The sequence below is a fragment of the Coturnix japonica genome, chromosome 19 (assembly GCF_054131305.1).
Source record: "Coturnix japonica strain WE chromosome 19, WE-NBRP24, whole genome shotgun sequence".
Classification (NCBI taxonomy): domain Eukaryota; kingdom Metazoa; phylum Chordata; class Aves; order Galliformes; family Phasianidae; genus Coturnix; species Coturnix japonica.
Genome location: NC_140681.1, coordinates 10,655,448 through 10,672,840, shown reverse-complemented (window position 1 = coordinate 10,672,840; position 17,393 = coordinate 10,655,448). Strand labels below are relative to the sequence as shown.

At 49.5% G+C, this 17,393-nt stretch overlaps 1 protein-coding gene across 2 annotated transcripts; it reads left to right on the top strand.

Moving 5' to 3' along the window:
- Positions 1–352: 352 nt before the first annotated feature.
- Positions 353–8,090, top strand: MAPRE1 (microtubule associated protein RP/EB family member 1). 2 transcript variants are annotated; one of them, NM_001323216.1, is given in 7 exon segments: positions 353–439; positions 793–916; positions 3,197–3,342; positions 4,094–4,298; positions 4,944–5,053; positions 5,902–6,054; positions 6,389–6,869. In NM_001323216.1, coding segments are annotated over 6 exon segments (792 nt in total). In that variant the 5' UTR covers positions 353–439; positions 793–795; the 3' UTR covers positions 6,446–6,869.
- The last annotated feature ends 9,303 nt before the right edge of the window (positions 8,091–17,393 follow it).

Below are 17,393 nucleotides of genomic sequence, written 5' to 3'. Positions count from 1 at the left end.
GTAAGTTCCCTTCAGGTATTGAAAGGCTGCAATGAGGTCACCCCGCAACCTTCTCTTCTCCAGGCTGAACAAACCCAACTCCCTCAGCCTGTCCTCATAGGGGAGGTGCTCCAGCCCCCTGATCATCTTCCTGTCCCTCCTCTGGACCCTTAACAAAATCTCCATGTCTTTCTTGTACTGAGGGCTCCACACCTAAACACAACCCCACCACCACGCGGCCTCCGGGCGAGGAGTTAATGAATGGGCCAAAGTGTGGGAGTGGCTTAGTAGAATTAGCCAATCACATGCGAGCACTCGGGAGTGGGCGGAGCCTCGCCGTGGCCCCGCACGCCGTGACGTTACGCGAGTGACGTGAACGCGCCTCGTGCGCGTGACGTGGTCCCGGGCAGCGGGCGGGGCCGGTTTGAACGCGGAGGAAACGGGGCGAGAGTGGGGGCAGGTAACGGGCCGGGAGCGGGCGGGGGGACCAGGGGATGGGGGTAACCGGGTGGGGGGGGCTCCGGTGCGGTGTGCGGGGCCGGGCATGGCACACGGGTGCGCCCCCACGAGGAGGAGGAGGAGGTGGGAGCAGGAGGGAGGGGCGCGGGCCCTGCGCGGTGCTATGGCCGGGAGCGCACGGCAGCGTGTTGCGGGGCCGCAGCGCTTTGTGTTGCGGGTTTAACGCGTGGGGATGGGAGAGCAGAGAGGGGGGGGGGGGCGGGGTGGTGACGGGGTGGGTGCGGGGATCTGAGCCCCAATGGGGCTGCGGTGGGGGCTGTGTACGGTGGACCCACCCGAGGCTCCGTCTGGCAGAAAATGGCTGTGAATGTGTACTCCACGTCGGTGACCAGCGATAACCTGAGCCGGCACGACATGCTGGCATGGATCAACGAGTCCCTGCAGCTGACGCTGACCAAGATCGAGCAGCTGTGCTCAGGTGAGGGATGCGGGGTTCGGCTCGGTTCGGGCTGGGTCCGTATTGCTCCGTGGAAGCACCCGCGGGGCTGTGGGTGGTTCTGTAATAACCGAGTTATCCTTTGGAGTTGTATTGAAATGGTTTTTAATAGTGCTAATGCAATGGGAGCGTAATGGGATGTTATGACCTGATCTGCTGCAGGGTAAATGGGATAAGAAGAAATGAGGGGCAACATAGAATCACAGGATTATCAAGGTTGGAAAAGACCTAGAAAATCATCTAGTCACAGAATCACAGAATGACCCGGGTTGGAAGGGACCTCAAGGATCATGTAGTTCCAACCCCCCTGCCTGGCAGGGCCACCAAACATACACCTTTACTACATCAGGTTGCCCAGGAGACCCCATAGATCCCCATAGAGACCCCATAGATCCCCATAGAGACCCCATAGATCCCCATAGAGACCCCATAGATCCCCATAGAGTCCCCATAGATCAGGTTGCCCATGGCCCCGTCCAACCTGGCCTTGAACACCTCCAAGGACGGGGCATCCACAACCTCCCTGTGCAGCCTGTTCCAGGGCCGAACCACTCTCCTAGTGAAGAACTTCCCCCTAACATCCAACCTAAATCTTCCCTCTTTTAACTTCAAACCATTTCCCTGTGTCCTGCTATTGTCAGCCCTCAGCCTGACCCCATTCACTGTGAGCTGAATATCTGCTGGTTGTGTGCAATGAAAGGGGAAGTGCTGGTGCTCCAGAAATGAAGTCACATGTCATCGTGCAGGGAGAGGAGTGTGTGGGAGGAGGCTGGGTGAAAGGAACAGAGAAATTATGGTCTGTGGGGCAACGCGGAAAGAAAAGCAAACCCAAGGCTAAGGAGGCAGCATGGGCCAGAGGTGGTGATTTGAATAACTGCAGCAGGGAGATGAAAGGGCCTGGCTGAGAGGTAGGAGCACATCTCACAGGGTGAGGTTGGAATAAGGCGTCGGGGGCTGAACAAAAGGAGGTAGAAGTTTATGTTTGGAGCTGGCAGTGCAGCGTGTGGCTGCGGAAGGAGCGTTCCCAAGGATGGAGAGAAGGAGGGAACTCAGCATACACGTCAGGCAGGTATTTCTGGTGGCTTCTGTCTAATAAGGTGATGGAGGAACTGGAGATCTGCAGCCACAACGAGGAGAAGCGATGAGCACTGCTGGGCTGAACTCAGTGTGCTCCACCTCAGTTTGGGGCCCAGAAGCTTTGTGAGGCTCAGGACAATACAATGCAATGTTTCTTGGCCTCGTGCCCTACAGGAGTTTGCTGTGCTGCTGTTTGTTTTAGGTGAAGGCTCCCATTGCTCTCTGAGTTCTTTGATGTGGGGCGGGATGTAACGCTGTGCTTGTATTGCTGATGACACGCAGTTGTGCATCATCACTGCAGAGTAATAATACAGTTTAAAACTGTCTTTATGAGGTGTGTGTGTTGTGCAAAAGCTCATCGCTGGGTTGGCTCTCTGCTTGAACCACATCCTCCCCACCTCACTATCACTGTGAGTGCTGAATGGAAGGATTTAACATGAACAGAAAGAAAGAGTGTCTTATCTCAGCACTCTGATTAAAGTGTGACTTAAATACCATAGGATGGTTGGAGTTGGAAGGGACCCATACAGGTCTCCTACTCCAACCCCTTGCACTGAGCAGGGATACCCACAGCACTATCAGTGCTCAGAGCCCCCCCAGCCTGACTGGAGTTGGGGCACCCACCTCATCTCTGTGCCACCACCCTCACTGTAAAACCTTCCTTATATCCCGTCTAAACTTCCCCTCCTTCAGCTTGAAGCCATCTCCCCTTGTCTTACCACACAGACCCTGCTGAAGAGCCACCCCCCTCCTTACTTACAGCGCCTTTAGATGCTGAAAGGAGATATAATCCAGCCTGCTTTACTCTCTCACTTCTGAGAGCACCTCGAACTTTGCGTAGGTTCTGTTTGTAGCTGGTAAATAAGACTCTATTTTAATAATATTGATAATAATACATAATTAATACTCTATTAACATTGATAAGCAATACTGATGCCGAAGAGGGATGGAACACAACATTATGTGTTGGATTTTTCCTCTTGGAATTACAGAGGTGTTACTGCTTTGGGGTACAAGAGCTCAAGTTGTAGGGCCAGACCCTTAGTTCTGCAGCTTGCTTACAGCCACGCTCTTCCAAACCAGACCAAGGGGTCCTGTTATCTCCTTTCTGCTGCTCTAAGGACTTATGCAGTGGTGGCTGACCATCCATTGTTCACCATGGAATGACGTTCTTCTCTCTCACAGGTGCTGCTTACTGCCAATTCATGGACATGCTCTTCCCAGGTTCAGTAGCTCTCAAGAAAGTGAAGTTTCAAGCAAAATTGGAACACGAATACATTCAGAACTTCAAGGTTCTACAAGCAGGTTTCAAACGAATGGGTGTGGACAAAGTAAGTTGGGTTGGGGTTTCTTCTCCTTCTTCCTGGGATCTGAATGTGTGGCGTGTACTTTCCAATCTGGTTTGGTTGTTGGCTTGTGAATCCCACTTATTTTGGTTCACACCTACATTAATGCAGAGTCTATTAGAGCAAAGGTTGGATTTACAGTTTTTAGTGCTGGTTTCTTCCATGTTAACTCCATTCAACTTACATAGTGTTGGCCAATACCTGAGAAATCATGTTTCATCTTACACGGCACAAAGCCATCCCAGTAACCTGTTGGGGTGGTGGTCTTAAGGATTTCCCATTCCTCTTTCCCAATGTGTGCTGTGAGAATGGGATCTGTGGGGAACAAAATGTGTTTAGATCAAGTGAGTGCCGTGCTTATGGAAGAGTGCTTTATGGAGGTGGTAGTTATCAATGGCTGCTTGGTGCAATGCAGAGCATTCCCCTGCTAAAGCTGCTCCTGATGAAGAGGGCATCTCGTGCTGTGTTGGCCAACAGCTCCAGCACTGAATCTCTCCTGTTCCCCGGGGCTGTATTTAGAGCAGTGTGCCCAGGGCAGGGCTGTGCTCACAGGTGCCAAATGGGGAATGAAGGGCTCTCAGCTCGTGGCTTACAGGCAATACTTCACAACTTGCTTCTTTTTCTCCAGGATGAACAAAGAATTGCGTTTGCTCCCAGATCTAAAACCCTTCTTATATAAGTCAGAGTGGTTCTTTTCCCCTTGCAATTATTTATTGTTATTTTTCTTTTTCTCCAGATCATTCCTGTGGACAAATTAGTGAAAGGAAAATTTCAGGACAACTTTGAATTTGTTCAGTGGTTCAAGAAATTTTTTGATGCAAACTATGATGGGAAGGAATACGACCCCGTGGCTGCCCGACAAGGCCAGGAGACAGTGGCACCAAACCTCGTTGCTCCAGTGATGAACAAACCCAAGAAACCTCTCGGTACTGGCAGTGCAGGTAGAAATGAGTTGAAGATGATCTCGAGCCTTTCAAAACTGAAGAAAATGAGGCTGGGTCACTGTTTTGGTATCTAAAGGGGCTGTAAGAAAGAAGGGGGCAGGCTCTGTGTGATGGGATGAGGGGAGATGGCTTCAAGCTAAAGGAGGGGAAGTTTAGATGGGATATAATGGGGAGGTTTTAAACAATAAAGGTGATGAGGCAGTGGCACATGTTGCCCAGAGATGAGGTGGGTGCCCCATCCCTGCAGGCACGCAGGGTCAGGCTTGGAGGGCTCTGAGCTGTGGAGCTGTGGGTGTCCCTGCACACTGCAGGGGGTTGGACCAGATGGCCTTTAAGGGTCAGTTCCAGCTCAAACCATTCAGTGATTTGAAATAGGTTTATGAACACACGTAGTGTTTTGCAGCTTATCTCAGGTGCTGGGCTTCAGCCTCTGAGTGTGAGTTATCTGGGAGCTACAGAAAGAAAATGGCAAGGGCTGGTGTTAAGATGTGCTGAAGGAAATGGATGTAGCGTGTGGGGTGAAGAAGGAATGCTTCATAGATGAACATGTCTTCAAATTGTGATGTGGTTGGAAGGGGGGACCCCACCTCGGGGAAGGGGAGAGGTGTTCTGAGAAGAAGTAAGAGCACATTTATCTTGCAGCCCCACAGAGGCCCATTGTTGCACAGAGGACCCCAGCAACTCCCAAAGGAGGTACTGGGATGGTCAAAAAGGCTGCAGGAGATGATGAATCAGCAGGATTGATTGAGCAGGTGCGTTGCCAAATGGCCTGGGGTACTGACCTGGGCTTTGTGTTGGATGTATAGGTATATATATTTAATAGCATGAAGTGACTGTGCTGGGGAGAGACAGATCACTTTCTTCTGTCTAGTAAGTTCATTTAAAATGGCTTAATCAGAAGCCTTCAGCGTGGTGCCCTTGCTCTCCTGATAGCAGCAAAGCCCCTTTTGCAATACAAGCCCCCAGACATTTAAATCTGCTGTGTCCCATATCACACATAGCATTGCTTTTAAGTATTTCCACAGCTGTGTTGCAGCTATTACAGCATTCCAACGGAGCTATGAGCAGCTGCTGTGTCCCCGAAATGCTGAACGCAATGGAGCTAAAGCTGCCACCAGTGTGAGGGCTGTCCTGGAGGAATGTGTTAGCAGAGGGAGCTGCAGGCATTTGGATTTTTACCCTTGTCATGCAATAAGCCTTTAGAATTTCCATGTGGTATTGCATGTGTTGGGCTGGGTGTTGGTTGTAGAAATACTCCAGCCCCGTCCTTGGAGGTGTTCAAGACCAGGTTGGACAGGGCTCTGGGCAACCTGATGTAGTAAATGTGTATGTTTGGTGGCCTTGCTAGGCGGGGGGGTTGGAACTACATGATCTTTGAGGTCCCTTCCAACCTGGGTCATTCTGTGATTCTGTGTGATTCCAGCATGAGAAATAGACCTCCTCTTCCCCTTATACTCTTCCCATGGTGTCTTGGTTACTTCTGAAGTGCTTTGCTTACAAACACACCTCAGAGCATCTTGGTGGGGGGGTGCCCTACCTTTAGGATGGACACCATTGTATTCTCTCTGGTGGGTAAATCATTATTGATTCCCATGGGCAGATCAACGTATTGAAGCTCACTGTTGAAGACCTGGAGAAGGAAAGGGACTTCTACTTTGGCAAACTGCGGAACATTGAGCTGATCTGCCAGGAGAACGAAGGGGAGAACGACCCAGTGCTGCAGAGGATTGTGGAAATTCTTTATGCCACAGATGTAAGTGATCTTCCCCCCACCCCCCTCCCCACCATCCTCCTTCTCTATGGGAAGCTGCTTTGGTTTTTCTACTTGTTTTCTACTCTCTCTTTTCCCCCTTTACATTTATGGCCAGCTACCACTGTTAGAGTCAGGCCACAAATGTGGTTGGGTTCTCCTGAGGGCTATGTAACACGTAGGTCAAAGCTGAAGCTTGTTGGTGACGCTGTGAGTGGTTGACTTAAGGGTACTTCATTGTCAGGATCCAAAGTAGGAATAGCTAAAGGAGTGTGCAGAGAGCTGGGAAGTACCTGAGTGTTGTTTTCTCATTGAGCCCTCGTTGTGTTCCCTGCAGGAAGGCTTTGTGATACCTGACGAAGGAGCGCCGCAGGAGGAGCAAGAAGAGTATTAACAGACCACATACTGTACCAGCAGAGCAGCAACATCGGAATTCTGTGCCCCAGATCATGTGCTTAACTGTAAAATACTCCACTTTATTCTTAGAGGACTCACTGGTTTCTTTTCATAAGCAAAAAAAAAAAGAAAAAAAAAAAGTTACCTCTTCTTAAAGTGCACTTTGCGGAAGTTTCACTCTTTTTGCAGTGGGTTTGAGTTAGGAACTCTCTCTCACTCTGTAGCAGAGCAGTATTCACATCTAGGTGGTATATTTAGGGAGCAAGAGGCTGAACATTTGGAACTCGTTGGTTTGCTGGTAAACACTGGTTCGTGGAAAGACTTTTTCTTTGTACCTGAGGTGCTGTGTAGTAGAGAACGTAAAAGACTCTGACTCATGGAAAGGTGGAGTTAATGTGAAATTGCAGCACGGAGATGATCATAAAATGCCTTAAAGAGTATTTAAAATATGCTTCCAAATGCCAAAATTTGAAGTAATGTGACAGGAGATTTTATGTGCTTCATCCTGGGGACATGCTCCGCTCCCCTCCCTGCTGGCCGAGGGGCTCTTAAACAAACCTCCATTCCTGCATAAAGCTGCTTACCGAGTGATTAGTTCTCAATGAAATAGGCCTTAATGTTGCCTGTCACAAGATTAGAGGGAGTATGAACAGCTGAGACACATAAATTACCTTGAGGACTGCTAAAGCATTTTTTTTTTGTTCCTATGGCATTGTGGCTCACGGCTTTGCCAAAACGTACTGTGTTTTCTGTATTCAAAAAGGAAAAGCTCCATAAACAAAAGCAAAGGGCACCAGTCTTCCTGCCTACAAGGTCCTTCTGAAGTCCTTTCCTCCTTTCTGCTTGTTCTGTTTCTTTCTGTCGATGTGCTTATGGCCTCGCACCCTCCCCTTCCCCATCCCAACGAGCTCTGATCCAACTTTGCACTTGCAGCAGGGTTGGGCTGTGCAGCTCATAGGATGAAAGTGAATTGAGCACATGAGGATGATGATTTTTTTTTTGGTCTCTTTTTCTATCTCCCTCAGCCCAGGGCGTATCTAATAGTAACTCTTGCCAGTTCAGTGGTCTTCTGGGGTCAAAACTAAGAGATGCTGGCTAACAGAGCTAATGTTACTGCAGAAAATACAGTACTGAGACTAACTTAAATATTAATATTTAAAGTACTTTCTTTAATCGTCCCTCCTCTTTTTTTTTGTTGTTTTTTCCTTTATTTTTTGCTCTCATGCCCCCTCATTACTGTTGTGTTTGGCGAGATCCTGCAAGACTTTCTGATCCCCCTCCACTACTGAGATCCATCGGTCCTGTTGTGCTGTATCCATTCGTTCCTGGTGGTAGCTTGTCCTAAAACGTGTGTAGGAGAGCATCTTATGGTAACTGTTGTGTAGTGCATGAATCTTTGTGAAACGCAGAGGAAAAACCCAAATTCAGTGAATGCCAAAAAAAAAAAAAGAAGGAAAAAAAATGCAAGTATCCAGCCATTGTTTGCAATTGCGGTGGTGCTATTTCTCTTGTGGCCTTTGAGACTTTTCGTTGCCCTAAAACTCCACATTTTACTGAGAAAACCATATTTGACTCGGATTTTTTCTCGACAGGGTTTTTCTATTTTCAGCAGTTTCTAAATAAAGTTCTGTATTTCAAGAGTGTGATGGTCTGCTGGAGTTGTCTTGTGCTTTTAGATGTGATCAGGCAGCCCTGGAGCTTCTCATGGTGGAGCATTGAGGAGCTGTGATGTTGGCTCTCACCCTCCCACCTTAGTTGTGTCCCTGTGGGTAGCAGGAATGCTGATGCTCCCTTTGGAGCGTGCTGGGGGGAGCATTGCTCTGGTTCATCCCCACCACTGAGATGTTGTCCTCCTGCAGTGCCTTGAGGGTGCTTTGTTCTAAAGGATGGGCATGGCTGGTGCTGGAGCTGGGGTTGGACTATAGGAGTGCAGATGTAGAACCCGGGGGTTTTGATGCACATAAAATCTTCTTTACCATTACTTGTTTACTTGGAGCTCAGAAGCATAGTCCTATCATCTTTAAATACTGCTTTATTGCAGCAAAGCCAGCCTGGCAGTGGTGCATGGCTGGATCAGAGGTGACTTTTGGGTGCCTGTTTCCTTGCAGCCAGGTGATGTGCTGGGATGTGCAGCTGCCTGAGGTGTCTGTGGTGAGGACAAGGTATGTGTGACACTGTGGGGCATGTGGGTCAACCCATGGGCTTTGTGAGGCTTCGAGCTCTGCTATTAAAAGCCACCAAATGTCCTTTTCTGCTGGGATGAAAGCTGCACTTAGTGAGTCTGGACGTATGGTCCTATCCAGTGTCCTTTGGAACTAAAGTGTCCATTGGAACTGTGATCTAAGTCAAACACTGCTAAGATTTCCAATTCATTACATCATTTCTGTGCCCCCAAGGTTTGGGGGCAGCCTCGTGGTCAACTTAAATGACCACAGTGTAGGTAACGTTGGTACAATCTGTTGCTGGTGTCCTTTTTGGGAAGCAAATGACAATAAACCCAACTCCAACCCATAGACCTGCCATAGCTACTCTGCTACGTGGTACAGTATATGCTGTTAATCTGTTATGCTGCTCACCTACAGAGCAGTCCAGCCTTCCTTGGTGTCTTAGTTTTGTCAGGTATTTGAAACACAAACAGAATGGAAGAACCAGAAGCTCACGTCTCCCTTCTGCCTGACTTGCAGGTGGGCTCGTGGGTGTTTTCTAACTTTTATCGTTGAATTTCTTTTCACAGTTCCTGGTTTGCAATGCCAATTCTTACTGTAATTGAAAGCCTTCAAATAAAGGCCAAAAACTTGCTGATGTTGCATCATATCGCTATTTTGTGGGGCTGCTTGAGGTATCAGATTGATCATCCTCCTTAATGTGTGTAACGAGGGATGGTAGTGTGGGCTTATAGCACTGCTGGGTTAACTCTAATGTGCAGAACTTTAAACTGAGGGTAGAGGCTGCTTGGTAAAGTAGAGGTTGGGCCAGAAGGCTTTGGGTGTTTGGACAGGTGTATCTCATAACAAGATAAAGCATATAACTGGCCTAAGGTTTGGGAGGCTTGGGTGTACTTATGTTCTCATTAAGACAACCTCTGGCTTCCAATCACAGCATTGCAGGGGTTGGGAGGGACCTTTGGAGATCATAAAGTCCAACCCCGTGCAAATGTTTTTCTTTATAATGGAGAAGGAAGGAACAAAGTTCAACTTCAACCTCAATGTTTTCTCAGGTCAGAGTTGAAGGTGGTTTCAGCTCTTCTCTCTTTGCACAGCTGGCTGGCTTGGTGAACCATGGCCTTTGTATGTGTATTCTTATATCTTATAATGCATAATATAGGAAATACAGCTTCATCCACCAGGACCTTGTTCAAGTCTGTGGGGCCAGAATACGAGCATCCCATCCATGCTCTTTGTAGGTTCTCTTTTGCTTCTTGGTTTTTCACAGAGACCAGGCATGGAACTCCTGGACATCAGTGGGACCTCGTGCCTGCCCAAAGGGGACAGAGATGCTGTGGCCTTGGATTATGGGATGCAGATGAAGTTATGGGATGTGGCTGTATCCCCTCAGTTCTCCTTAGGTTCACTCTCCAACATTTCTCCTTTCTCCACCCTTGGTGTCCAATCCCCTCTTATTCCCACCTGCTTTCTATTCACTCTCAGTACTTAAATCCACCTTCTGTATCCTAAGGGGCTCTTTCGTTTCTGGGAGGCAGCATGCTGGGTTACATGGACACCTCATCCCTATTCCCCTATAAATGAAGTATTTGCTGTGAAACATGGAGGCTCAAACCCCGGTGCCATGAAGTGAAATCTTTATTCTCTTCCAGCTGCTCCTGGGGAACTGGTGCCACCAGATAAAGCTCATTCCTGAGCTCGAGCTTCTTGCCTCCTGTTCAGCAGCTGATAAGGGAGCTGTGACGCTTGCTTGGCCATGAAATAATGCAGTGGAACTCCAGTAAGACAGGTCTCAGCTGTGTTCTGTAATGTATCTGTTGCACAATGGTACTGGGCGATGCTGCTGGCATCATAATGTTGCCTTCCCTCCAAGTAAAACCGACCCATACCAAACTTTTGGGCTATGAGAAATGTGAATTGAGGAGAACACGTGGAAGAGGCTCAGTCGTTGTTTGCAGTGTTCTGTGACTAAATGAAGCTTTTGAAAGCTCCTGTAGGGGGAGAATGAACGGGGGCAGGATCAGCTCCTGTGACACTGTGGGGCATCCCCTGGCTGGGAGGGATGGCTGGGGCAGGATGTGGGTCGGGACGGACGGGGTTGCCACCAGAGAGCGCTGTTGGGTCGCGATTCGTCCGTGTGCGGCGATGCCGCGTGTCCCGTTTCGTTGCTCTCTCTTCTCCCTCCCAGCGCCTTTTGCCACTTCCATCCCTCTCCCCCATCATACAGGCAGCCGTGGCTCGTCCATCCCTTTGCCTCCTTTTCCTCTTCTTTCGTTTCCTTTGATTTTCTATAAGGTTTCCTTCAGGACCCCTCTGTTCGTACCCCCTCTCTTTTCCTTCTCACTGACCCTTTCACACACACATCTGCCCTCCAAAACCACTGCTGAGCATCTGAGCTGTGCTGCAGGGACCAGCAGTCATCTCTGTGCACAGCTGTCCATCTCAGCTCACAGCCCATCAGCGACTGCTTTTAGAGAGAGGCATCTTCAGCTTTAATGGCTCCCCGGAGATGGATGCTATTGGCAAAGTGTGCCATAGAGGTGTTATAATGGCTGTGATTTCTGAAACAGTTGTTACAGTGCAGCAACTTCTGCACGCCCATCACCTAACAGGGAAAGCGGTGTCGGTGGGAGATGGGAGTTGATGAAGGATTTCAATACCTGCTGAGCTTTAATGGCATCCTCATTACTAATACAGCACTGTGGATGCCCTTAATGCATTGTTTCCCCTTTGGCATTGTCACTGAGCCTCCACTTCCAGTTTAGGGGCTTCTAACCCCATCATCATGCTGCTGTATCTGTATGATTGCTACCTGTCTGACTGCTATTGAACAGCGGAGCAGGAAAGAGATGCTATCACTATCACCTTCTGTTGTGAGCTAGAAGAGCTTTGGAGTTTCTTGTTGGAAAGCAGTGGTGCCTGGCTGCCCCACAGCAATGGAGTGCTGCTGGCTGTGCCCTCAGCAGAGCTGGGGATGCAGCAGGACCCTTAACACCAGCGGGTAGAACTGTGCAAGGTACATCTAGCAGCACCCTGAGAAGTGCCATGCCTGCAGGAGCTCAAGCAGGGTGAGCTCTGTGCCCTGAGCTGGTGGGGGGCAACCAGCCCATAATGGGTTTGGTGGGGGTTGGAACTGAGTCCCCTCCAAGCTCAGCTGTTCTATGAAGTGATGTGTGACAGCTCCCAGGGCTTGTGGCAGCCGATGCTGCTGTGCTCTTGGTGCTTATTATTGGAGTCAGTAGACTGCATTCAGTGCCCTGTGACGTAAGGACAGTTGGGAGCATCAATAGAGGCTTTCAGGAGACGTGACTCACCGCCTATGGGGGACCCAGGAGGGATCCATGAGAAGCTGTGCAAAAGGAACAAAACGTTTTTGTGCTGGCTCTGAGTGAGGCTGATGGGGGGAAACCCGGCGGTGAGCTCATCCATCCCGTCTGTAACAGTGCCCTGTGTGTGGAGCTCTGCTGCTGCTTTGCTTTGGCATCTGCTTCCAATGCATCTGGGAGGAGCTGACTGCAGCTCCTGGAGCTGATAGAGAACTTAAGCAGGTAGAAATTAGCCTTCTTTTTATGGTGTCTCCCTGTTCTCACCTCCTTCAGTTCTGTTTGGTTTGCTGGCCAAGAGATAAACCCATGGAGAGGCAATTGGTGTCTGCAGCCACGTGTGGGTCACACAGCTTTGTGGGCAGTTGTGCCCACTGCTGTGAGTTGCATTGAGCCTTTCTTAAATCATCTCTCTGCTGTACCAAGCAGACTTGTTTTGACACCTAATTAAGTTAATGTAGGTGGTTTAATGCAGTTGACCAGCAGCTGAAATCACGGTCCCGCATCCAATCTGATGTATCTATCGATTCCTCCGGTGCTTTGTCTGTAAACCTCCTTCTGTCTCTATGCAGCTGGAACTGAGTTTGAGAAAGGGAAACTTCTATCTGTGCCCACATAGAGTGCGTGATTTTTGCATTGAAATACCAGCAACAACTTCAGCCTTGCAGCGTGTTGAGGCTTCCAGGCCTAGGAGGAACAACCCGACGTGCAGGAGGAGCTGCTGCTGCCCGACGCTGAGCAGCACAGATGGGCTCCACTGCGTTATTCTTTGTCCTAAAACTCCCATTGTTTTAAGGGGGCGGAGGACCCACCCGCTCTCGCAGAGTCGCACCTCGCGAAGCTATCAGGAATTGCAGATACGGATTAGAGGACTTGAATGAGAGGTGTGTTCGGTCACCTAAATCCTATTGGCACCGTTTGAGCTTTGCCTGGGTAATTGATTCACATGTAAATCGGGTGCGTAAATCCTTTACAGCTGAAATACGCTCTCTTTTACCCCCATTTCTTTGCTTCTTTCTCTTGAATGGCGTAGGACTATAATCTCACAAAGGGAGTCCTTTGCCAGGAGAAGCGCGGTCCCTATGATGCTATTTTTCTTGCATTCCTCACCTGTTCACGGCTTGGCTATCACTTCTGGGCTATCACTTCTGGCCCATCACCTGCTTGTGCAACCCTCACTCGAGGCCAGGTGCGCCTTTATTGCTCCGAGTGCATGTTAGCCAAGGGCTGAGCATGGGACAAATCTCTTTCTTTTTAGCCACAGAGCGGAATGTTGTTGTGAAACGGGTGCCCCGCTGGCAGCCCGAGTTTGTTTGGTTTGAGGATCTGCAGGGAGGGACTCGAGCTGGTGGGAGGAAAAGCCTTTGTGAGCGCTTTGTTTTGTGAGCATTGAAGGCTATATTTTTTCCATGAGGCTTCACTGCTGTTCCATTAGAGACAGGGCTCCGACAGAGGAATGTCGCCTAAGCCTCCCTCCCAGTCCGCTTCCATTGAACCAACACACACCTCACTGTGCTCACTGCCACTCTTTGGTCTCCATCAGCTCTCTCCGGGTGTCAGTGGATGGCAGTGGGGGTCATTTATTCTGCATGGAGGGATTCAATATTGCACTTTTGCTCCATTCTCACTTCCATGTCAGCCCCCATTCTGTCACACTGCCCCTCTGCTGCCATCCATCACATGGCAAGAAAACGTATTGGAATGTTACAGCAGCCCTCATTAAGAATACGATTAATGGATACAGATAACAAGCTTAGGTTAACCTTGATTGTTTTTCTTTATGTTCAACCAACAACAAGAAGAGGGCAATGAAAACACAAAGCCAGTGGGATATGGGACCCATGGGAGCGGCTGCAGCTCTCCTGGTGTTGGTCAGGGGTCTGCAGTGGGGTTTTATTCCTCCTGTGCTTCGTCCCTGGAAATGGTTGTTCATCAGTGTGGGCACCACCAAAAAGCAGTGACGTGAATGAAGTGCAGTGGGGAAGCGAGGGAGATTTGCTGGAAAGAGAAGGCTCAGAAAGGCAAAGAGGCAGAATCCAAGTTTTCTTTGAGTTGAAGGTCTGGTTGCAGCTCTGTTCAGTTTGACACTTTGCAGGTAGTGGGTTTGTGTCAGCAGGCGATAGAATCTGCTCACTGTGTGCCTCTGGGAACGCTCAGGCTGCTTTGGAACCTAATTAACGCCTTGGCTTTGGAGATGCCCTTTGGCAGCATATCCCATATTTGAACCATTCGTGTGAAAACACATTTCGTCCCGCCCCAAATCCCTGCTTGAGCCGCTTATGCTGCAATCATGTTTGCTGGAGGTGTTCTGCTCATGTGATTTCTTTCCCAGTGCTTTACTTCTGCCCCTGCTTATCTGCCCGCTCCCCTCCACTGTGCTGGGGGGCAATGGGGGTGGGATGGCCCTATCCAGAGCAGAACGTTGCCCCTCACTTTCCTCTAATGGTGCATGGGGGTCTTGGAACCCCTGAGGTTCCCTTGGCTTAGGGCTGAACCAATTTGCTTCTGCATTTGTGTAACAAAAGCTGCTGTGTGCCTCCTATCATCGCTACCAGCTGTTGAGCATCAATATTTATAGGGTTTGTTATACAGCTTCTTGCATCTCCTCTGTAGATATGAGGGGGGTGGGATAAAGCCAGCCAATAAAATGGTTTGTGCCCACTGCTGCCACTGTCCAGAATGTGAATTTCTCTCCCCATCTCTGACGGGGTTGCCATGAACAGGGGGGTTTTGTGCCTGGCTTTGGCTATGTAGAAAACATCCATAAATCATATGGGGAGCAGCTGCCGCTCTCTGCCGAGCCAAAATGCATCAGATATAAAAGCACTGCTCAGTTTGGTGGGGATAAAGTTGCTGTAGCAGAACGTCGTTACAGGCTGTGGTTAATTCACTTCAGGGCTGTTTCTAACAGCCCAGCACAGTGAGGATGAGATGGGTGCTCTGATGACAGATAGGAACAGAAGGGAGGTTTTAGGAATCAAAGCTTTGAGAAAGGAACAACTGCAGTTTGTGCTGTGACACGGGGAAGGTTCCCTGCTTTGGGACTGATGGAAGCCCTGACAGTTCCTGGGGGGCTGCAGGTGGGTCTGTGACTGAATGAGGGGCTGAGTGTTGCTGAAGGTGACCATGATGGCTGCTGGGCTGCATTCAGTTCAACCTTGTGTAGTTCAGCAGCAGGGCGTGCTGCTGTGGTGCTGCTGGTCTGACACGGTGCTGGCCCTTCAGCCTAAAGGGGAAGGAAAGCAACAGGGAGAGCTGCACTGTTTCCTGGACAAGGAGCCAGCATCTGATCAGGGCTCTGCTTTTCTCCTTAGAAAATGAGGCTTCAAAATGTCCCATCTCCTCCTTGTGTAGTGAGAAGTGAGAACTGGGTGGGTCTGAAGGTGTTACTGCACTGTGTGTAGGATGGAGCTGCAATGCTGTTGTGTCCTATGGGGTCTTCCAGTGCCAAACCCCCTCATGGACCCTGAGCCTGGGCTGAGCAGTGATAGAAAATGAACTGCAATCCCTGTTCTTATCAGATGCTGAGGCTGAGCAGCGCTGCTCTGCGTTCCGTGCCGTGCTGCTGATGGCTGCGGTCACATTAACCGTGCTCCCTCCAATAGCCGCCACTTAAACAACAGCTTCTGCTGGCAAAGAAACAAATGTTTGCAGCTCGAGCAGAGCCCAGGGAGAGGAGCTCTCAAACTGCCGGAGCTGACCTTGCTGTGACGCGCGAGGGCTGCAAAGTGCCATCATTCAATGAGAGTATTTCTTCTGAGCTGCTCTGCTGTGTCTCAGGGAACCTCAGGGCTACGTTTTCCTTTCAGGAACACTGCAGCAAATGACAAGTTGGGTTTTTTGGATTCAGGCTGCTCCAAGGAAAAACCTCCGGAGTTTTCCCCTCCCACACACGGTGCTGCTGGTAGGGCTGCTCAGTTCGGTGCTGCTGGTGCCTGTGTTGCACAGCAGCTCCCTGCGGACGGCGGCTGCTTTGATGCCACTCGGTGTGAAGCACACATAAAAATCCTTCACTTGGGTTCTAAAGTCTCTCCTGCCGGGACTTTGATGAGGAGGAGATGCAGCTCAAAGTGTCCCAACCCTCTGAAGCCCGTCTGCCCACCCCTATCTCAGAGGCAGAGCAGCAAGTGGGCGCCTCAGGCAATAAAACAGCAGCAGCAGCAAAACTGTGCGCTGATTATTTATGGTCTGAGCATCTGCAGGCAGAGGAAATCGCCCTCAGAGCCCTGAGCTGCCTTGAAGGAACCCGTTCTTTGTTATGGAGGCTGTGAGTGGCTGCGCTGTACAGCCGAGCAATGCCCTGTGCTGGGATGCAGCAGGGCTGCTGCTGTAGGATCAGGCTGTGCTGCTCTGGCATTCCCATGCCCTGCTGCTGCTGTGTGAGCGAGGGAGTGAAACTGGCCTCAAACCAACGTGGTTTTATTACTTTCTTTAGCTTTACTGTAACTCTCAGCAGTGTGACATACCAGGGCTGGGTGTGTGGTTGGCTCCCGTGTGTTATATTTGTTTTCCAGGGTGATGCTCGGTGCTCTGCAATGTGTCGCACTCTGCACCAAATTGCTTTTCACAGTTAAGGGGGAATTAAATGATCTCCTTTTTTTTTTGGTCTAGATTGCATTTTTGTGCACAGGAATCAATCCGACCCCACTGTGAGTTGGTTTAGGAATGCTCTCCTGCCCATGACTGTGAAATGATTTTCTACACAGCATTCCCAGCCTGTTCCCATTTAGTGCTGGCTGTGATGGGGTAAGCATGAATGTGACTGATGGCACCAGGCTGCAGAACAGCCCCATGCTTTGGGTTTGCTCCCTGCTCTGCTGAGCAGCACCAGGGCTGGTACAACCCCACAGGGCTGGAGGGATGCACTTGCTGCCAGCACAGGGGCTCCCTTAGCAATAGGCATTTATTTATATAAATAAACCAGTGGCAGAGCTGTGATTTACCCCCAGAGGGTCAATCTGCACACTGTGCTGAGGATGTGGCCAGAGATGCTGTGTCCTGCCTTCATTAAAAGCTGAGTGAGATGTAAGGCTGAAATCTTTACTTATAGAAGATGTATGTGTGTAATATAAGGCTGCTGCTAATTCTTCCTTGGGATTGATAGAGAACATCGAGGACAAATTCACTCAATATTGTGTTTCCTTCTGTAAGTGAAGCTTCCCCAAACCTGAGGCGAGGCAGAAACATGACTTGGTGTCTGTGCTGCTCTCTTTCAGTCCAATGGAAATAGCTGTCTTTATTTAAGATGTCTCTGTTGTGCAGATGCTTCCAGAGACAATGCAATGGACAGAAATCTATTTTCCAGGCTGGAAGGAAAGCAGAAAAGAAAAGAAAAAGAACCCAACAAACTGGAAGAATGAAGAGTGAGGAGGAATTGAGGTGTCCACAGAGCTCACAGTGTGGGTGATTGGAAGTGATGGGGGAAAGGCAGTGAGTGCTGCTTGTGTAACACACAGCACTG